Consider the following 22,738-nt stretch of genomic DNA (forward strand, 5'->3'; position numbering starts at 1 on the left):
GACACGTTAAAGAAAAATAAAGACACAATACATCGCGAAAAAAATGCACTAAGTACAGACCTCCACCCCCCCAACCCCCATGATTTGAAATGTTTGAATACACTGATGTGTTAATAAAGTGGACATCACAGATCTCTGATTTTGACTTTGTCTCATGAAAGTCTGTTCTACGTCTCTACACAACACAACCCTATCTCACCAGCACATAATACGCTGATTGTATGCTCCTCTGATTCACATTCAGTATGATATCACGTGACTTTTTAATAAGTGGAACTCAAAGATGTATTAGTATTTTAATTTGTAAAAAAATAGTTGGATTAAAAAGAAGATCGATTTATTTCCCGTATTGTTTATAATAAACACCCAATTCAATGTGATTTAAAAAAAATTATATTTTATTTTATTTAGATTATATTTCTATTATTTTGTGATGTTTGTAATGTCTTGTCTGCATTTAGACTTTATACTGCCTCTTCACGGGAATGTGTAAATAGCGAAATCCGGGATATCGCAAAAAAAAAAAAAAAAAAAAAAAAAAAAAAACGGTTACCACGATAACCCGGTATTCGCCATTTATTCACTCCCATATTTTATTTTATTGGAAAAACAAACAAAAACAAAACAATTAAGAGTCTGTATGCAAGTCTAGTCAGCATTGAAAATTGAGCACATTCTGTGGGCATAGTCTGGGACTGTACGCCTCGACTGCCACTAGTAGTTGTTCAGTAATTCAGTTTATCTGTTCTTTCCTTAACGGTACTGGTTTGACCTCCCCACACCCCCCCCCCCCCCCATGGCGAGTCTGGGACCGGGTTACATCAGCATGTTAGCAATGGACTGGAACGGCGTCTACAGTTTCTCAGGCTGACAATAGATGGCACTGATCATGATTTTAAGCACGACTGACTGAATTGAAGAGGTTTCGACCAATCAAATTGTCACCGTGAATCCGGGGGTGGCAGTTGATACATAGCTGAGTAGGGAGGTGTCCCTGAGTGCTCAAAAGTGTAATCATTTTTATACCAGGATAGTGGCAAAATCTATACCCATATTTATACTAAAGTACCATTTCTGTCAACACTGTTTATTTCAAATAAAATAGTTACCGTAATACGGACCCATAAGTATGCCAAATCGGAAAAATATTATTTATACCTATCTTGACCAGAAATAAGACCGATACAAAAAAACAAGACCCATTTCAAGTTATATGTACCCCCGGGCCGTGAATACGCGTTTGGTCAATTTGTCGCATATTCGGAGTTGCCGGTACCTTGATACAGCCATCGTCGCAAACTGCGACCCTTTTACGGCAACTGATTAGACTATGGGAAGTTTTTAGTCGAGCGGGAATAACTGCGGACAAACAAACAAGATACCCTGTCAAATCAGGTTCATAGCATATAACCACAGAAATTACAGAACGCCTCAGAGAAAAGGAATTGTATTCATTGTAATACCGGAACTATCGATAATAAAATACTTGTACATGCATTACTTGAATTTAACATCAAGTAATATCAGATACACGTTCTCAGTTCTACAAAAAACAAGACAAACTTGAAAAATTATTAGGTTCAAATGATATCTTCATTATGAACATCCTTACTAATTTTGTGAATTACATTTTTATGTTTTGTAAAACTTACGTTTTATCTGTCAGTGTCAATTTTATTTTGTTTATATACTTGACCTTAGATGTTATATTGCGTATATTTTTTATTTTATGTCAAATAAAATATTCTTTTCTGGTCTATTCTATTCTACGCCCACCCATAAATGCTCACCCTATGTCGTGTCTCACGCCCACTCGCGGATATTGAAATAAACGCCCTCAAGCGGTGATGCGCAAATGTTTTTATTATTCAAAATGGCGGCGCACATCGAGCGAGCATGTTTATTTTGATATTTTCACATTTTCGAAGTTTTTACCACTTTAAGACAGTATTAACTGAACTATTTTTTAACACATCGTGTTTAATGTGGAATGATCATGTGTACTGACGATGTTGACGATTGTCAGAAAATTTCCATTCAAATACGACGATGTAAACAACAAACGGATGATGTTTCTCGAGTGACAGCGAAATTTACAAGACTGCATGTGATCACGTGTGTCATCTCGGAAATCAGTTCAGAAACATGCACGGAGAAGTTGGTAAGCTGTTCGTTTATTAAATAACGTTCTTCGATTTTTTTTAGTTTCGACTTTTTAGGCTGAAGTTTAGTTGTAAAACGGTATTTAATAAATGTTCATGGTAAAGGTTACACAGCAAGGATCTCAAGGATTAATAAATCTCCCTGTTTTATTTTAAGTAAATAGAGATCACCGATACCGAGAAAGGGTGTTCTTGCTTAGAATCGCCAACAACTTTAAGGGTGAAGTATTTCTGTATCATAAACCACAATACTGTGGAATACTTTATTTTCGCTGGAATAAATTTTCGCTGAACAGGCTTTTTGGGCGTTTTGCTTGGAATTTATTTTCACTGATTTTTGATGAGTTTAATGTGAAATATAAGGAAAAAAAGTATATTCGCTGGATTTTATTTTCACGGAATCATCCCTTCAGCGAAAATAAATTCTAAGCGAAAATAAAGTATTCTACAGTATTACTTGGATTATTCTCAGTTTTCAACAACTGCACTAATGTATAAAAACAGCACAAAACATTGAACATGAACAAGAACTATGGGCAATGAGTTATTATTTCATGTGTGAACTAAACAGAATTCAAGATGTAGTGACGTCAAAACGTTGCGTGGGATTCAACAAATGCAAAATTATTTTTTGAGTTTTTCCACGTTTTAATAATAATATGCTAGACTCATTCGATGATGTTCATTTTGATAAAGTAAGAATATCTCATCACTGTATTTCCACCCGATTGACATTGAACTATGGGAAAAAGAAATTCAAGTTCAAAATAAAATCATTTGATTTTTGTGACAGACGTTCTGTCCACGGATTATGCGAGATCTTGCATTGAGTGGAAAATTTTATGTGTGAGTTGAGTGAGATTCAAAATGGCGTCATGTATGACTTAAATTAATATTGGATTGCTGCATTAACTGAATCAGCTAATTAAATTTTTGATATTTTCAAATTATCATCACAAATTCTACAAAACACTTAACTTTTCCATTTACTATTGACACAGTCCTTTAATTATATAAATATTTATAAATTTGAAATTGAACCAGAGTTTACTACTGACTGATGTGAACCGACATTGGAATATTTACAAATGAAATCATTCACACTGCACTCATTGATTGGCTGATTGGAATCAACTGACATTGAAATTTATAAATATTTATAAAAATGAAGTGAGTGGGATTGTTGTATTTCAGATGTTCTCAATTACTGAATGTACACTTCTTTCATGGGTATCTTGATTTACGGAAAAATATAAAAATCACTAGAAATATTACTACATTCATTGTCGGAATCGCACAGTTTCACTAAAGCCGGCCATTCATAACCAGCCCACGAACTCGTGCGTATCGTGTTAGGAAAAGCTGTATTTCACTGCAGCTAAATTGAGTCATTTGATTGGGCACGCCAAGGAGCTGGCGCCACCAATCAGAGTTACTGTATCATAAATGTGAAGACCGAGGAGCTCATCACAGATTAAAACAATGGCGGCATGTAGGCTTTGCACTGATTCACCCGGAATCAAGAACAGAAGGTCTATATTCATTTACACGTTTTAAAAATTTCTTATTCCAACTTTGAAAATTATTTGTGGAAAAGTGAATGAATGTGTTTGCTACAAATACGTCATTTGTTTCCTTTATAGCATCCCTATCTTAGTGGCTATTTAGATGGAATATTTCAACCACCATTGCTGTTCCTTGATGACTTCCTAACTCACTGACAATTCTTGTTTCCTTTATAGCATCTCCCCTATCTTAGTGGCTATTTGGATGGAATATTTCAACCACCATTGCTGTTCCTTGATGACTTCCTAACTCACTGACAATTCTTGTTTCCTTTATAGCATCTCCCCTATCTTAGTGGCTATTTGGATGGAATATTTCAACCACCATTGCTGTTCCTTGATGACTTCCTAACTCACTGACAATTCTTGTTTCCTTCATAGCATCTCTCCTATCTTAGTGGCTATTTGGATGGAATATTTCAACCACCATTGCTGTTCCTTGATGACTACCTAACTCACTGACAATTCTTGTTTCCTTAATACCATCTCCCCTATCTTAGTGGCTATTTGGATGGAATATTTCAACCAGCATTGCTGTTCCATGATGACTACCTAATTCACTGACAATTTATGTTTCCTTTTTAGCATCTCCCCTATCTTAGTGGCTATTTGGATGAAATATTTCAACCAGCATTGCTGTTCCTTGATGACTTCCTAACTCACTGACAATTCGTGTTTCTTTTATAGCATCTCCCCTATCTTAGTGGCTATTTGGATGGAATATTTCAACCACCATTGCTGTTCCATGATGACTACCTAACTCACTGACAATTTTTGTTTCCTTTATAGCATCCCTATCTTAGTGGCTATTTAAATGAAATATTTTCCACAGTATTTGTTACGTTTACACAATAACATTTCATCGGAGCTGAACTACTGCTCCTCCCACTGATTAACAGGAGATCTTATCTAATGCGTTTACACGTTTTTGGTTGAACGAGAGCCGAGAACTGCCCAAGTTTAATCCAGTTTGTTCAGAGCCGAATGTAACAGCGTTTTAAATTACTTATAAAAACAACATGACTGAAAACTATTTTGGTGTCATGTTTGGTGTCATGCATGTCAGTGTATTATCCTGTTGAGCTGAGAGAAAAAAGAAACAGTTATGAGTCTGAGACAATGTACTGATGTTATGATTTAGGTATCTCGAATAAACAGGATACACGGCAATCTGATTAAAATCTGATGTAGTGTATGGGCTTTAATTATTTTAGCTATATACTTATTTTAATTTTATTATTTTACTTTGATTTTGTGATTTTTTTTTAAATTCCGCCCTACATACATCTGAGCCTCTGCCTATGTAACGAGATTACAACGAGACCCACTATCGACGATTTTAGTCAGTGAATCACAGACCTCCTTTTATAGCGCACCTGATGACGTCACTGGGCAGAGTCAGGTCGCAAACACACTCAAATAAAATGCCAGATTATACCGACGTTAACGACGAAAACAATCGGGAAAAACACGACTTTTCGGTACATTTATCATTGTCAAATGCAACGAAAGTAATTTTTTATTTTTAAGTTTATATTGTGGCTTGAATGGTTCCAGTTTAGCTCGTTATTTTACGTAGTTATTCCGGGAGTGATGATTTTTTTCCACTGGTTCGACCGGAATCTCTCTTGTAAATAAGAAATATACTTGTAATTTTCTATTAATGGTTTATTCAAGTTGGCAAAATATAATGTACAGAAAGATTGCCCGTAGAGTATCTATCTCTACACTGAAAAGTAAGCAACCAACTATCTGTATAAAAGGAAGGGCTGTGATTGGCTGTTACTTACGTGAGATTTGAACAGGATTTACATAGGCATTGGATCAGATCTTTGTTGGCTTTCGCAATTACCCAAACTTCAAAAAATAAATACTAGATCAAAACAAAATAAAATAAATATACAAAAAAAAAATCAAAACTAGGATCTTATTTTAATCAGATTGGATACATGGCAGCTAAAATATGCTGAATGTGTTGCAGACTATTTGCATAAGTGATTATCATGCAAATTTCCCATTTTTCAATTGTTCAACTGTTGTGATATGTGTAACAATTGTCAGCCTAAACCTAGTAGGGACATGTCCCCTTCCCTAACAGCTTCTACTTGGTGTCTTTAAAAAGTTTCTTCAATTTCCATTGCATCTGTTCAGTCGTCCTTTCATGTTTTTTGTCACAATTTCTACATCATTTTTCTGTTTCTCGTTGAGCTATCAATCTATCACAGTATTTCTTTACTCAAATGAAAATAGATATCAGGACACGTACCTTTCCGTCAAGCCAGAAATTACACAAAATTACAAATGATGTTTCTGACTTAATTGAAATGAGATTGGGGTCATGATTTCGTTCCAGTGATTTTACATGGTAAGAGCCATGTCAGACCCAACTCTGTCTGAGCCTAACCCCAAGGGTTTATTGGAACCAAACTTGGCTCAAGCCAAACACATAAACACAGCCATTTGTGCCTTGATGACTCCTTAACTCACTGACAATTCTTTTTTTCTTTTTATAGCTTCCCTATATTTCTGACTATTTTGATGGAACATTTCGACCAGCATTGCTGTTCCTGGATAACTCCCTAACTTGCTGACAATTCTTGTTGCCTTTTAAGCATCTCTATCTTGGTGATTATTTTGATGGAATATTTTCACCAGCATTGCTGTTTCTTAATGACTCTCTATCTCACTGAAAATTCTTGTTTTGTTTTTTTAGCATCCCTATCTTGGTGGATATTTAGATGGAATATTTCCACCAGCATTGCTGTTTCTTGATGACTCTCTATCTCACTGAAAATTCTTATTGTTTTTTTAGCATCCCTATCTTGGTGAATATTTAGATGGAATATTTCCACCAGCGTTGCTGTTCCTGGATGACTCTATCTTACTGACAATTCTTGTTGTCTTTTTAGCATCCCTATCTTGGTGATTATTTAGATGGAATATTTTCACCAGCATTGCTGTTGCTGGATGACTCTCTATCTTACTGACAATTCTGGTTGTCTTTTTAGCATCCCTATCTTGGTGATTATTTAGATGGAATATTTCCACCAGCATTGCTGTTTCTTGATGACTATCAGGTAAATTATAGAAACCATTCTTGTCCAGAATGTGTTTAAAATATTCCTGAACTACCATATTTGTTGTATTAGAAGTGCATGCAATAAATGACCTGTTATGAACAAGTGTGATGAGTATGAGTTGCCAAAACAAACATTTTGGGCTTTGCCCTCATTTGGAGTGCATTGCTAATATGGTACCTTTGTCTTGGTTGGTTTTGATGGGATGGGTGGTGTGGGGTGTAGACAGTACATTTCTATTGATTGGATGGGTGGTGTGGGGTGTAGACAGTACACTTCTATTGATGGGATGGGTGGTGTGAGGTGTAGACAGTACACTTCTATTGATGGGATGGGTGGTGTGGGGTGTAGACAGTACATTTCTATTGATGGGATGGGTGGTGTGGGGTGTAGACAGTACACTTCTATTGATTGGATGGGTGGTGTGGGGTGTAGACAGTACACTTCTATTGATGGGATGGGTGGTGTGGGGTGTAGACAGTATACTTCTATTGATGGGATGGGTGGTGTGGGATGTAGACAGTACATTTCTATTGATTGGATGGGTGGTGTGGGGTGTAGACAGTACACTTCTATTGATGGGATGGGTGGTGTGGGGTGTAGACAGTACACTTCTATTGATGGGATGGGTGGTGTGGGGTGTAGACAGTACATTTCTATTGATGGGATGGGTGGTGTGGGGTTCTCATGGTGCAGACAGTACACTTCTATTGTTGGGATGGGTGATGTGGGGTTCTCATGGTGCAGACAGTACACTTATATTGTTGGGATGGGTGGTGTGGGGTTCTCATGGTGCAGACAGTACACTTCTATTGATAGGATGGGTGGTGTGGGGTGTAGACAGTACACTTCTATTGATGGGATGGGTGGTGTGGGGTGTAGACAGTACACTTCTATTGATGGGATGAGTGGTGTGGGGTGTAGACAGTACACATCTATTGATGGGATGGGTGGTGTGGGGTGTAGACAGTACACTTCTATTGTTGGGATGGGTGGTGTGGGGTGTAGACAGTACACTTCTATTGATGGGATGGGTGGTGTGGGGTGTAGACAGTACACTTCTATTGATGGGATGGGTGGTGTGGGGTGTAGACAGTACACTTCTATTGATAGGATGGGTGGTGTGGGGTGTAGACAGTACACTTCTATTGATGGGATGGGTGGTGTGGGGTGTAGACAGTACACTTCTATTGATGGGATGAGTGGTGTGGGGTTCTCATGGTGCAGACAGTACACTTATATTGTTGGGATGGGTGGTGTGGGGTTCTCATGGTGCAGACAATACACTTATATTGTTGGGATGGGTGGTGTGGGGTTCTCATGGTGCAGACAGTGAATTTCTATTGATGGGATGGGTGATGTGGGGTGTAGACAGTACACTTCTATTGATGGGATGGGTGGTGTGGGGTTCTCATGGTGCAGACAGTACACTTCTATTGTTGGGATGGGTGGTGTGGGGTTCTCATGGTGCAGACAGTACACTTCTATTGTTGGGATGGGTGGTGTGGGGTTCTCATGGTGCAGACAGTACACTTCTATTGTTGGGATGGGTGGTGTGGGGTTCTCATGGTGCAGACAGTACACTTCTATTGTTGGGATGGGTGGTGTGGGGTTCTCATGGTGCAGACAGTACACTTCTATTGATGGGATGGGTGGTGTGGGGTTCTCATGGTGCAGACAGTACACTTCTATTGTTGGGATGGGTGGTGTGGGGTTCTCATGGTGCAGACAGTACACTTCTATTGATGGGATGGGTGGGTTCTCATGGTGCAGACTGCACTTCTATTGATGGGATGGGTGGTGTGGGGTTCTCATGGTGCAGACATAACACTTCTATTGATGGGATGGGTGATGTGGGGTTCTCATGGTGCAGACAGTACACTTCTGTTGATGGGATGGGTGATGTGGGGTTCTCATGGTGCAGACAGTACACTTCTGTTGATGGGATGGGTGATGTGGGGTTCTCATGGTGCAGACAGTACACTTCTGTTGATGGGATGGGTGATGTGGGGTTCTCATGGTGCAGACAGTACACTTCTGTTGAAGGGATGGGTGGTGTGGGGTTCTCATGGTGCAGACAGTACACTTCTATTGATGGGATGGGTGGTGTGGGGTTCTCATGGTGCAGACAGTAGATTTCTATTGATGGGATGGGTGGTGTGGGGTTTTCATGGTGCAGACTGTACACTTCTATTGATGGGATGGGTGGTGTGGGGTTCTCATGGTGCAGACAGTGCACTTCTGTTGATGGGATGGGTGGTGTGGGGTTCTCATGGTGCAGACAGTACACTTCTATTGATGGGATGGGTGGTGTGGGGTTCTCATGGTGCAGACAGTACACTTCTATTGATGGGATGGGTGGTGTGGGGTTCTCTTGGTGCAGACAGTGCACTTCTATTGATGGGATGGGTGGGTTCTCATGGTGCAGACAGTACACTTCTATTGATAAGATGGGTGGTGTGGGGTTCTTTTGGTGCAGACAGTGCACTTCTATTGATGGGATAGGTGGGTTCTCATGGTGCAGACAGTACACTTCTATTGATGGGATGGGTGGTGTGGGGTTTTCATGGTACAGACAGTACACTTCTATTGATGGGATGGGTGGTGTGGGGTTCTCATGGTGCAGACAGTACACTTCTATTGATGGGATGGGTGGTGTGGGGTTCTCTTGGTGTAGACAGTGCACTTCTATTGATGGGATGGGTGGTGTGGGGTGTAGACAGTACACTTCTATTGATGGCATGGGTGGTGTGGGGTTCTCATGGTGCAGGCAGTACACTTATATTGTTGGGATGGGTGGTGTGGGGTTCTCATGGTGCAGACAGTACACTTATATTGATGGGATGGGATGGGTGATGTGGGGTTCTCATGGTGCAGACAATACACTTCTATTGATGGGATGGGTGGTGTGGGGTTCTCTTGGTGCGGACAGTGCACTTCTATTGATGGGATGGGTGGGTTCTCATGGTGCAGACAGTACACTTCTATTGATGGGATGGGTGGGTTCTCATGGTGCAGACAGTGCACTTCTATTGATAAGATGGGTGGTGTGGGGTTCTCATGGTGCAGACAGTACACTTCTATTGATGGGATGGGTGGGTTCTCATGGTGCAGACACTGCACTTCTATTGATGGGATGGGTGGTGTGGGGTTCTCATGGTGCAGACAGTTCACTTCTATTGATGGGATGGGTGGTGTGGGGTTCTCTTGGTGCAGACAGTGCACTTCTATTGATGGGATGGGTGGGTTCTCATGGTGCAGACAGTACACTTCTATTGATAAGATGGGTGGTGTGGGGTTCTTTTGGTGCAGACAGTGCACTTCTATTGATGGGATGGGTGGGTTCTCATGGTGCAGACAGTACACTTCTATTGATGGGATGGGTGGTGTGGGGTTTTCATGGTACAGACAGTACACTTCTATTGATGGGATGGGTGGTGTTGGGTTCTCATGGTGCAGACAGTACACTTATATTGTTGGGATGGGTGGTGTGGGGTTCTCATGGTGCAGACAGTACACTTCTATTGATGGGATGGGTGGTGTGGGGTTCTCATGGTGCAGACAGTACACTTCTATTGATGGGATGGGTGGTGTGGGGTTCTCATGGTGCAGACAGTACACTTATATTGTTGGGATGGGATGGGTGGTGTGGGGTTCTCATGGTGCAGACAGTACACTTCTATTGTTGGGATGGGTGGGTTCTCTTGGTGCGTACATCAGACAGCATGGGGGGGATCTCAATGTACAGATGACATAGATGAGCAACAGAAAACTGACAAGCTTAATTTATTGATTGTTTAAATTAATTTCTTTTCTTTATTTCGTTACATGTGTAATTAATACTTTTCTGATTTTGCATTTTTTTTAGATTGAAAATAAAATTCTTGGAATACAGTGTTTACATCATATCATTAATAATGTGGTAAGTATAATTAAACAGGACCTGATTAATTCATATATAGTGTATTAATCCAACAGATCCTAATTCATGGTCTATACAATTTTATGTATTCCCCTTGGCAACCAACGATGCGGTTTCATTAGCTCTATACTGATTGGTTCCTTACTGCTTCTGCTAATGATGGGTGTGAAATGTGACAAAATATATTTAAACAATTACATCATATGAGTTCATGTGGTGTTTCATATTTCATATACAGAGAAACACTTCTCACTGTGTGTATTACATCACATCATATGAATTCATGTGGTGTTTCACATACAGAGAAACACTTCTCACTGTGCGTATTACATCACATCATATGAATTCATGTGGTGTTTCACATACATAGAAACACTTCTCACTGTGTGTATTACATCACATCATATGAATTCATGTGGTGTTTCACATACAGAGAAACACTTCTCACTGTGTATTACATCACATCATATGAATTCATGTGGTGTCTCATATACAGAGAAATACTTCTCACTGTGTGTATTACATCACATCATATGAATTCATGTGGTGTTTCACATACATAGAAATACTTCTCACTGTGTGTATTACATCACATCATATGAATTCATGTGGTGTTTCACATACAGAGAAACACTTCTCACTGTGTGTATTACATCACATCATATGAGTTCATGTGGTGTTTCATATACAGAGAAACACTTCTCACTGTGTGTATTACATCACATCATATGAGTTCATGTGGTGTTTCATATACAGAGAAACACTTCTCACTGTGTGTATTACATCACATCATATGAGTTCATGTGGTGTTTCATATACAGAGAAACACTTCTCACTGTGTGTATTACATCACATCATATGAATTCATGTGGTGTTTCATATACAGAGAAAAACTTCTCACTGTGTGTATTACATCACATATGAATTCATGTGGTGTTTCATATACAGAGAAATACTTCTCACTGTGTGTATTACATCACATCATATGAATTCATGTGGTGTTTCACATACAGAGAAACACTTCTCACTGTGTGTATTACATCACATCATAAGAATTCATGTGGTGTTTCATATACAGAGAAATACTTCTCACTGTGTGTATTACATCACATCATAAGAATTCATGTGGTGTTTCATATACAGAGAACTACTTCTCACTGTGTGTATTACATCATATATGAATTCATATGGTGTTTCACATACAGAGAAACACTTCTCACTGTGTGTATTACATCACATCATAAGAATTCATGTGGTGTTTCATATACAGAGACATACTTCTCACTGTGTATTACATCACATCATAAGAATTCATGTGGTGTTTCACATACAGAGAAATACTCACTGTGTGTATTACATCACATATGAATTCATGTGGTGTTTCATATACAGAGAAACACTTCTCACTGTGTGTATTACATCACATCATAAGAATTCATGTGGTGTTTCATATACAGAGAAACACTTCTCACTGTGTATTAAATCACATATGAATTCATGTGGTGTTTCATATACAGAGAAACACTTCTCACTGTGTGTATTACATCACATCATAAGAATTCATGTGGTGTTTCACATACAGAGAAACACTTCCCACTGTGTGTATTACATCACATCATATTAATTCATATGGTGTTTCATATACAGAGAAAAACTTCTCACTGTGTTTTGCATCACATATGAATTCATGTGGTGTTTCACATACAAATACTTCTCACTGTGTATTTAATACTTCATATCACAAGATTTTAATGTCATCTCTCAGAATGTTACCCACCCTTACTTTTATTTACCCTTGACATGTTAGTACATCTAGTGTGAATCTTCTTTGTTGGCAGTAGATTTACTCCAACTATAAAAATTAGCTTCACTCTACAAACACTTTGATGCATTTTTTGTGATGATCCACTACAGCTATTCTACCATCATTACACACTGCTACACCATAGGGACCACTCAGTCCATCCTTGTCACTATCAATCCTGCAAATAAACTGACCATTGCTGTCATGCTTAGTGACTTTATTCACACTGCTTACATATACATAATCATTCTTATCTACAGCCACTCCCCTGGGACAACTCATTGTACTGTCACCAGTGGAAGAGAATTCAAACATAAACTGGTCATCAGAATTGAATACCTGAATACGGTGGTTGTAACAATCTGGCACATATACCATCCCTTTACTGTTAATAGCTAACAAGTAAGGTATATTGAACTCTCCTTGCTTATCTCCACTTTTCCCAAATGACTTAATATACACACCATCCTGGGTATACTTTCTAATACAATCCTTACTATGCTCACTCACATACACATTCTTAGTAACAGGATTAATTGCAATTCCCCATGGATCATCAATTTCAGAACTTCCAAACATTCTAATCAACTTTCCGTATTCATCACTCACAACTACTTGTTTGTTATTGTTATCTGTCATAAAGTATTCATTATCATCTGATATTGCTACATCCCGTGGATTGAATGGCGTTGCAAACTGACCAGTGAATGTAAATGATTGTTTGTAATTTCCATCTCTGTCATGTATAGTCACTCTATTGTTACTGGTATCAGCTGTGACAAAGTCACCATGTTTATTTATGGTTATTCCCACAGGATAGCTGAGCTGTCCTTCACTTCCTGAATTTCCCACCGTCTGTACCAATCCTCTGATAACAGGAATATGGAATGGTGATCCTGGTATAGGATTGCTGAGCTGTCCTTCACTTCCTGCATTTCCCACTGTCTGTACTAATCCTATGATAACAGGAATATGGAATGGTGATCCTGGTATATGTTGGTTACCAATCATCATGGCAACTTGCTGTTTTCCTTCCATTTTTCCTGTTATCATCACATGAAAAGTCCCATTTTTATTGTCTGTAATGTTTTTCCATGATGCACCAGGGGCACTCACCAGGACAGCTTGTCGGGGAATGATTTGTTTTCCTTTGGAATCTCTGGTTGTGATGAGCAGCTTGACAGATTCACCTTTCACAAGTTGTTTTGGGATGTTTTCAACTGTACATTTGGATGGACAGACATCAGATTTGATCACTCCTATCAATGCATGTGCAGCAAAGTCACTACTGGGCTGGAACTCAATGATATCATGACTGATTGGTGGTATTGTTTTCATAGCAACCATCTCTTTTATGCGCTTTGTAGTTTCTGGCTTGGTAGATAGTAGATGTACAGCATTCCCATGATGCACCAGTGTTTCTAGATAATGATGTGTGCTGACTATGTCGATATGGTGAAATTCTCTCTCATCAATGTTCATTGCTGCATCTTTCAGTTCGATCCTAGCACTTTCATCCAAGGTATCTATCAGCATCTTTTCTTCTCTCTTCACTCTCTCTATCACTTCCTTTGCCCTTCTCTTAACTTTCTCTTTCTCTGCCTCACACTGGTTTCTGATTTCTTCTCTTGTAGATTCAGCTGCTGCTTTTTCTTCTTTCACTTGCTTCTCTTTCACTTTTAACTGTCCTAACATTTCCTTCAGTTTTGTTTTATACTCATCTGCTACCTCCTGTAAATCTCCATGTACGTGTTCAGGAACTCTGTGTTTAACTATTGTACATTTGTAACATACAGGTACCTGGCATGTGTCACAGTAGAATTCTAAGTGGCTGTCTTTATGTACACTGCAGAAAACTTTGGACTGTACCTTGAGATGACCCCTAGATTGTATCTCTCTGTACTTGTCAATTGTAAGCACTTCATGAGAACACAGTGCTGGAATGCGTTCATGGATAGTAACACATACATCACAGCAAAACAGAGGACAATCTACACACCTGTGAGTTGCTGTCTTCTCTTGACATGTTTCACACACTGGTGGATGGTCAGTACTCAGCTGCCTCTGTCTCTGGAATGTGTCAAGTAGGCTTGTTAAGAAGAAATTAGACTTCAGTTCCTGGATGGGTGTGTCACATTGAATTCTACATGTTGCACACTTCAAAACACCCCCAGATTTAGCCTTAAAAGTTACCAAACATTGCTGACAGAATGTATGAAGACATGGTAGAACTTTAGGATTCTTGTAGATCTCCAAACAGATGGAACAGCTGAGGAAATCCTCAGTAACTTCGTCTAGGAGAGACTTGTTGGGTGCAGCCATAGCCATTGTGGTAACGTTAGTTGTATTGATTTTACTCCCTAGTATAGTGAAAATTCACAATATGTATTTTCCTCATTATTGATATTCACAACGGCTGCATGGGTTCAATGCTTTTCAAATCACTGCCAGCTTAAGGGGTCTTCTGTATACTCGGTGTCATGTGACTTTTAATACTTGTAGATCTCCAAATAGATAGAACAGCCAAGGAAATCCTAATTAATTTCATTTGGGAGGGAAGTGTTGAATGCAGCCATTTTAAATGGCTGAAATAATTGTAGTACTCTCTAGTGAAGTGAAAATTAACAATATAATGCATTTCCTTATTGCTGTTTACAATGGCTGCATAACAAGCTGGTTTTACTGCTTTTCAAATCATTGTCAGCCTAAGGGGTCTTTTGTATACATACAATTGTATTCAACCTTTGGATTTATGCCAAACACGAGATATCACGTAACTTTGTTAAAGTTGACCCTGTTTGACCCACATTTAAGGTCGTTTACAGGTATTTCAGGTATTGGATAGGATGGAAATTTTATCACAAAATTTTGTTTTAAAAGCGCTGTTTAATTAATTATTCACTGTATTTCTAAGTGTCATGGGGTTTTCTTTGATCACCCAATCTCTTTATAGTCTTTTATTTTTGTATATAGCTTTGCATTTTGTAGTTAATTATACTGCAGTTTTTTATTCAGTTTTATTTTCTTTCTCGCTAGATTTGCAATAAAATGTGTTTCTTCTTCTCTACTAATGTTGTGGTGTGCATTTACTAACTACATATTATTTTTTCTTACATCCTCAAATGAATGTTGAGATATGACATAGGAAATAATGGTAAATAACCATACATTTCTAAATTTTGTAAACAATAACATAAAATAAAACCATATTTAAAAAGTTAATTAAATCTGTTGATAAGTTTTATTGGTAACCTTTTGGAGAGCCAGAAATTTTTCCAGCCCAAAATTCCAAATATTTTCTCGTTTTGAGAAAATTTTTTAGAAAAATATTTCTATCAGTGTACAGCAATAAAGTGTAATATAAAATATAGAGTTGTTTTGTCACCCTTTCTCTATTTCTAATTTATGAATACTTATTCTAAAACTTGTCATTGTGTTTATTTCTTTGATATTGAATATAAATAAATAACACTCAAAAGTTTACAACTTCTTAAATTTGGCAAATGTCTTTAGTTTGCTATTTTCATTTTTTGATGTTTAATTTCCAGAATTTAACATTTTGTTTAAAATTTGTGGGCGATAAGTTTTAATTCTGTATTTAAAGAATCCATTGAAAAATGTGTATCATTTTCTCTTTTTTTTCCAACTTTTTTTTTTTTTTCAACTGCCTTAACCATAATAAATTCAAATCATGTTGTTTATAAAATGCCTGTTTTGTTACAGTGTTTTCTGGAATTCTTTTTTTTAGCCGAAACCAATATTTCACAAGAGCTTCTTTATTACCTACCAATAATGGGTACACACTGAGTTCTGATCTGCAAGATAGATTTGGTGATAATTTGTTTACCCCTAATAATTGTGTACAGAATTTGATATACAATTGTTTAACTGGTGTTTTATCCCATTTCATGTTGTCATAGTAATGTCAAAACTTTGTGTGGCATTTCACAAATACTAAAGTATTATTTGGATATTTCCACGCTTCATAACGTGCTTATACGTATATGATAATGGTCAATTTTGATGAAGTAAGGAAATCTAAACACAATATTCCTCTCTGAAAGGTTGACATTTTGACAGTCTGATTTATCCCAACCATATTACACATGGTATTTTAGTTAATTTAGCTAATCTGTAATTAGGCTAATTCAAGATGTCGCTAATTTAAAATAAATTATATTCCCACTCTGAGAGTGTTGTCATTTTAACTAATGTGAGATTATATGGTATTTTAGTTAATTTAGCTAATCTGTAATTTTGCTAATTAAAGATGTCGCTAATTTAAAATAAATTATATTCCCACACTGAGAGTGTTGACATTTTAACTAAATTGAGATTATATGGTATTTTAGTTAATTTAGCTAATCTGTAATTTTGCTAATTCAAGATGTTGCTAATTTAAAATAAATTATATTCCCACACTGAGAGTGTTGGCACATTAGCCAAATTGAGATTATAAATATTGAAAACAAACAGGGACTATGTCATCAATTGATAATCATAAATTGAGATACTTTTCAAATCATAGTTTGAATCAAGTTTGCTAAAATGGAATGTTGATATTTATTCATGTTTTCACAGTAGTTTGAATTTTATTTTATTAATATTTATTCCTGACAGAATGCTTCAGAACTGAAATGGTACGGCAGAGCTATGGTGATATATGAAGCACTGTACAAACAACTTTATTCACAGGAAGTAGTGATGTTGGAAGTACTACTGCCATGTCTAGTAGACTTTCTGGGTGTAATAGAGAGGTCACCACGAAAGGCTGATGAACCACGCGAGGTAGCGTTAATATCAGTTATCTCTAGTTAATATTAGTCAGATGAGTTAATATATTGGTACTGTAGGCTGGTATCAGTCAGGGGAGGTTAATATTAGTCAGCTCTGAGTAACATCAGTCAGCTCTGGGTAATATTAGTCACATGGGTTAATATATTGGTTCTGTTAGGTTGGTATCAGTCAGGGGAGGTTAATATTGGTGAGGTCAGGTTAATATCAGTCAGCTCTGGGTTATATCAATCAGCTCTGGGTAATATTAGTCACATGGGTTAATATATTGGTACTGTTAGGTTGGTATCAGTCAGGGGAGGTTAATATTGGTGAGGTCAGGTTAATATCAGTCAGGTCAGGTTAATATCAGTCAGCTCTGGGTAATATTAGTCACATGGGTTAATATATTGGTACTGTTAGGTTGGTATCAGTCAGGGGAGGTTAATATTGGTGAGGTCAGGTTAATATCAGGCAAGTCAGGTTAATATCAGTCCGCTCTGGGTAATATCTGTCAGGTCAGTTAATATATTGGTAGTGTTAGGTTGGTATCAGTCAAGGGAGGTTACTAGTGGTGAGTGGTTAATATCAGTCAGATGGGTTAATATATTTGTATTTTCTAGTTTGTATCAGTCACAGAAGGTTAAAATAGTGAGATCAGGTTAATATCAGTCAGCTCTGGGTAATATTATTCAGATGGGTTAATATATTGGTACTGTTAGGTTGGTATTAGTCATGGGAGGTTAATATTGGTGAGGTCAGGTTAATTTCAGTCAGGTCAGGTTAATGTCAGTCAGCTCTAGGTAATATTAGTCAGATTGGTTAATATTTGGTACTGTTAAGTTGGTATCAGTCAGGGAAGGTTACTAGTTGTGACTTCAGGTTAATATCAGTCAGATGAGTTAATATATTAGTACTGTTAGACTGGTATCCGTCAGGGGAGGTTAATTTGGTGAGGCCTGGTTAATATCAGTCAGGTCAGGTCATCAGTCAGGTTAACTCAATATCAGTCACATGGGTTAATATATTGGTACTGTCAGGTTGGTATCTGTCAGGGAAGGTTAATATTAGTGAGATCAGGTTAATATCAGTCAGGTCAGGTCAGGTCATCAGTCAGATCAGGTCAATATCAGTCAGATGGGGAATATACTGTTACTGTCAGGTTGGTATCAGTTAGGGAAGGTTAATATTGGTGAGATCAGGTTAATATCAGTCAGGTCAGGTCATCAGTCAGATCAGGTCAATATCAGTCACATGGGTTAATATATTGGTACTGTCAGGTTATTATCAGTCATGGGAGGTTAATATTAGTGAGGTCAGGTTAATATCAGCCAGGTCAAGTTAATATCAGTTAAGTCAGATTAATATTAATGAGATCAAGTTAAAATTGGTCAGGTCAATTTAATATCAATCTAGTCAAGTCAAATTCATGTCAAGTCAGGTTATTATCTGTCAGATTAGGTTTTTATCAGCCAGGTCAAGTCAATATCAGTTATGTCAATTTTAGGTCAATATGAATGAGGTCAAGTCATTACCAGTCAAATCGGTTTAATATTCGTCTGGTGAGGTAGTTAACTGTCAATACAAGGTCTGATTTTTGAATACTAGCCAGAATGCTAATTTTGACCCTGTATAAACTGGTCTGACTCAGTGTTAACTGAAACCCTGTGTGAACTGGTCCAACACAGTGTAAACTGGAAACTGGTATATACTGGTTTGACCGGTGAACCTTTATGTCTTCTAAGAATGTATTCAGATGCATTCCTCTTACAGCCATGCTGGAACAATGTGAGCCAAAAAATATTGAAATATTTTTACCTCAAAATGCATTTTATTACATTTTAGACCATAGCTGACCACATTTCTATTTCACGGTTTTAGAAATTCAACACACACATTAACCTATGGTTGGAGTGATATGTTAGTTTTAATGTTATACTCTGAAATCAATTCCAAAAATGTATATGGGTGTTTGGACTTTTATTTGAAATATTAATATGCGTGACTATGATTTGCTCAATGCTCTTAATTTTTGTGAACGGAGTAATTCACAACACTGGCCAAGTCAAATTGTTGTAAATCCATAGAAATTATTGAAAAGTGCTACAAATATTATTTGAATATACAATCATACAAAAAGTCGAAATGTTTACTGATGGTTGGTCACACTGAAAATTCTTGAAAATAAACAAATTTTGAGTTGTGTACTTACCATAGAAACTTGTGCCCTCTGGTGTAAAAAACATTCTAATTTAGTGTGCGTAGGTAGGTTGATTTGCTGCGTAAACAGTTGATAGCTCATCAGAACGCCGGAAACCATGGAAACCAGTGAATTAATTACATGAGCTAGAATCCCCCCATTCTCAAACAGAAACTGACTGAGGGCGCTATAACTCAAAACTTGTATATTATTTACAAAGTCAAACATTCAGATTATTTTATTTTAGTCACACGATCTTATAAGTATGAATAATCTCTGAGTGAAACGTTAAAGTCTAAATCATCAACAAAAAGAAGAAATTCAAAACATTAAACCTTTCTCTTTGAATCTTACCAGAATATCCTGTCACATTTATGAATTATTGAAATCATTATTAAAATTGATATATGACATCACTGTGGATGAGACTACGACACCAGACACAGGTGAGTTATTCAGTAATATCAAGGGTGGATAAATGTAAGGGCAGGCATGTAGGATGACATGTGATGAATTATTGAAATTATTATTAAAATTGATATATGACATCACTGTGGATGAGACTACAACACCAGACACAGGTGAGTTATTCAGTAATATCAAGGGTGGATAAATGTAAGGGCAGGCATGTTCAGTGATTTCCATTCGGGTTGACATATCTGAGATTCAGAGTTGATTTTGAATGTATATCCTAAAACTTTACTCCACAAGTGTTTTCATTTGCTACCAAAAAGGTCATTTGCGGTCATTATTACATTGATAAAAAATAATTAAAAATGAAAGATATTTTGCCTTTAATCTGTCATTAGAAATATTTAGCATATAATATGTCATCTAGCATGTGTCAAGTTCAATTTTGTTTACAATTTTTTTTTCTGATCAATTTTTAATTTTACTACAGTGAATCTAGCAATTCTGGATAGTTGCAGTGAATGTTTAGTGTTGTTATGGCGATGTTGTCCTGAGGTTGAACAGAAGTTAAAAGAAGTTATGAAAGTCACTGATAATGAAACTGTGTTAAGACTCATTGGTTTTGTGCTATCCGATCGTAACCATGGAAACCAATAAGCAGATACTCTTGTGATTTATTCATGAATGAGTAAAAGAAATATATTTTGGAATGGGTGATGACTGCATCAACAGTTGTGGAATTATTTAAATTAGATTAATGACATCACCAATAGTTGTGTAGTTATGCAAATGAGAATGATATTCTCAACTGTTATCTGATTGATAACAGAACGACTGTGAAGTTATGTATATATGAGAGACAACATCATTAACCATGTTCACCTTAAGTGAATATTTCAAAAATCTCTCACAATTTTGTGTTCTAACCCTTAATTGATTGTGTATGTGTGTCTCAAAATCATGTAAATGTCAAATCTCATGGTTTGTATGTAAACTACTGTTTGTATGTTAGCTACTGAAATTTAATAAAATGGTAACGGAAACCAAAATGTGTAATCTTTTTTGTATAATTTCAAATTCTCATTAATTTTGTATTTTTAAAAAAAAATATTTTTTTCGATTATTTTCAGTTGTGAAATCCCGGGTAATCATTATTTAGGTTTCTCAAACAAAAGTGAATCAAAATTATTGTGGTCACATATGACAGTGGTCTTGGAGATGAGTGAATGGGTCACTATAAGCAGATGGTCTTTATAAACAGGTTGTCAATATGTTATGCCTTGGGACTGTAAAAGTGGTCACTATAGGCAGGTGGTCTTTATACACCGGTTGTTCACATGTGCCTTGGGACTGTAAAAGTGGTCACTATTGGCAGGTGTCTTTATACACAGGTTTGCCCATATATTATGCCCTGGGACTGTAAAAGTGGTCACTATAGGCAGGTGGTCTTTATACACCGGTTGTTCACATGTGCCTTGGGACTGTAAAAGTGGTCACAATAGGCAGGTGGTCTTTATACACAGGTTGCCCATATATTATGCCTTGGGACTGTAAAAGTGGTCACTATAGGCAGGTGGTCTTTATACACAGATTGCACTTATGTTATGCCTTGGGACTGTAAAAGTGGTCACTATAGGCAGGTGGTCTTTATACACAGGTTTGCCCATATGTTATGCCTTGGGACTGTAAAAGTGGTCACTATAGACAGGTGGTCTTTATACACAGGTTTGTCTATATGTTATGCCTTGGGACTGTGTAAATGTGGTCACTATAGGCAGGTTGTCTTTATATACAGGTTGCTCATATGTTATGCCCTGGGACTGTCTAAAAGTGGTCACTATAGGCAGGTTGTCTTTATACACAGGTTTGTCCATAAGTTGGGACTAAGTGAAAGTGGTCACTGTGGTCAGGCGGTCTTTATACACAGGGTTGTCCATATGTTATGCCTTGGGACTGTGTGAAAGTGGTCACTATAGGCAGGTGGTCTTTATACACAGGTTTGCCCATATGTTATGCTCTGAGACTGTCTAAAAGGGGTCAATATAGGTAGGTGGTCTTTATACACAGGTTTGTCCATAAGTTGGGACTGAGTGAAAGTGGTCACTGTGGTCAGGCGGTTTTTATACACAGGGTTGTCCTTATGTTATGCCTTGGGACTGTGTAAAAGTGGTCACTATAGGCAGGTGGTCTTTATACACAGGTTGCCCATATGTTATGCCTTGGGACTGTAAAAGTGGTCACTATAGGCAGGTGGTCTGTATACACAGGGTTGTCCATATGTTATGCCTAGGGACTGTGTAAATGTGGTCACTATAGGCAGATGGTCTTTATACACAGGTTTGTCCATAAGTTGGGACTGAGTGAAAGTGGTCACTGTGATCAGGCGGTTTTTATACACAGGGTTGTCCATATGTTATGCCTTGGGACTGTGTAAAAGTGGTCACTATAGGCAGGTGGTCTTTATACACAGGTTGTCCATATGTTATGCCTTGGGACTGTGTAAAAGTGGTCACTATAGACAGGTGTTCTTTATATACACAGGTTGTTCATATGTTATGCCTTGGGACTGTGTAAAAGTGGTCACTATAGACAGGTGGTCTTTATACACAGGTTGTTCATATGTTACGCTTATTATTGTAATTCTTATATAACTCATTATATAAAACATATCTCAATGTGCTTTACATAAAAATAATATTTACTTTACAAAGTGGGTGCAAGGGAAAGAGTTTTGGGAAGTGCGTTCCAGAGCTTGGGGGTAGCAGCCGAAATTGCCCTCTTTCCGTACTGCCCTTTTGTATAACGGGGTTCAAATAATCTTATA

The 22,738-nt window shown here is 37.4% G+C and overlaps 2 protein-coding genes and 1 long non-coding RNA gene across 3 annotated transcripts; 2 read left to right on the forward strand and 1 right to left on the reverse strand.

Annotated features, from left to right (window-relative positions):
- Positions 1-6,758: 6,758 nt before the first annotated feature.
- Positions 6,759-15,597, forward strand: LOC146730033 (uncharacterized). The gene is made up of 3 exons (XR_014927812.1): positions 6,759-6,804; positions 10,673-10,726; positions 15,033-15,597. It is a non-coding gene; the product is annotated as an uncharacterized LOC146730033 (long non-coding RNA).
- On the reverse strand, positions 12,473-14,878 carry LOC146730034 (E3 ubiquitin-protein ligase TRIM45-like). Its single transcript, XM_085494269.1, has one exon. It carries the CDS (start codon positions 14,856-14,858, stop codon positions 12,594-12,596), a length of 2,265 nt encoding a protein of 754 aa, XP_085350395.1. The 5' UTR covers positions 14,859-14,878; the 3' UTR covers positions 12,473-12,593.
- A 2,843-nt stretch (positions 15,598-18,440) lies between the features above and the next one.
- On the forward strand, positions 18,441-20,963 carry LOC146730035 (TELO2-interacting protein 2-like). Its single transcript, XM_085494389.1, has 3 exons — positions 18,441-18,520; positions 19,861-19,949; positions 20,405-20,963. The coding sequence occupies exons 1-3, from the start codon at positions 18,441-18,443 to the stop codon at positions 20,569-20,571; spliced, it is 336 nt and encodes a 111-aa protein (XP_085350515.1). The 3' UTR covers positions 20,572-20,963.
- Positions 20,964-22,738: the final 1,775 nt, after the last annotated feature.

The sequence above is a fragment of the Saccoglossus kowalevskii genome, chromosome 20, assembly GCF_978046115.1.
Source record: "Saccoglossus kowalevskii chromosome 20, keSacKowa6.1, whole genome shotgun sequence".
NCBI lineage: Eukaryota > Metazoa > Hemichordata > Enteropneusta > Harrimaniidae > Saccoglossus > Saccoglossus kowalevskii.

What these genes read in the sequence shown, in the direction of transcription:
- LOC146730034 (XM_085494269.1), bottom strand. Translation starts at nt 14,858, where the DNA reads ATGGCTATGGCTGCACCCAACAAGTCTCTCCTAGACGAAGTTACTGAG.
- LOC146730035 (XM_085494389.1), top strand. Translation starts at nt 18,441, where the DNA reads ATGGGGAATATACTGTTACTGTCAGGTTGGTATCAGTTAGGGAAGGTT. An exon ending in ATCAGGTTAATATCAGTCAG is followed by an intron (nt 18,521 to 19,860) that starts GTCAGGTCATCA and finishes GAATCTTACCAG; the next exon opens with AATATCCTGTCACATTTATG. An exon ending in GACTACGACACCAGACACAG is followed by an intron (nt 19,950 to 20,404) that starts GTGAGTTATTCA and finishes ATTTTACTACAG; the next exon opens with TGAATCTAGCAATTCTGGAT.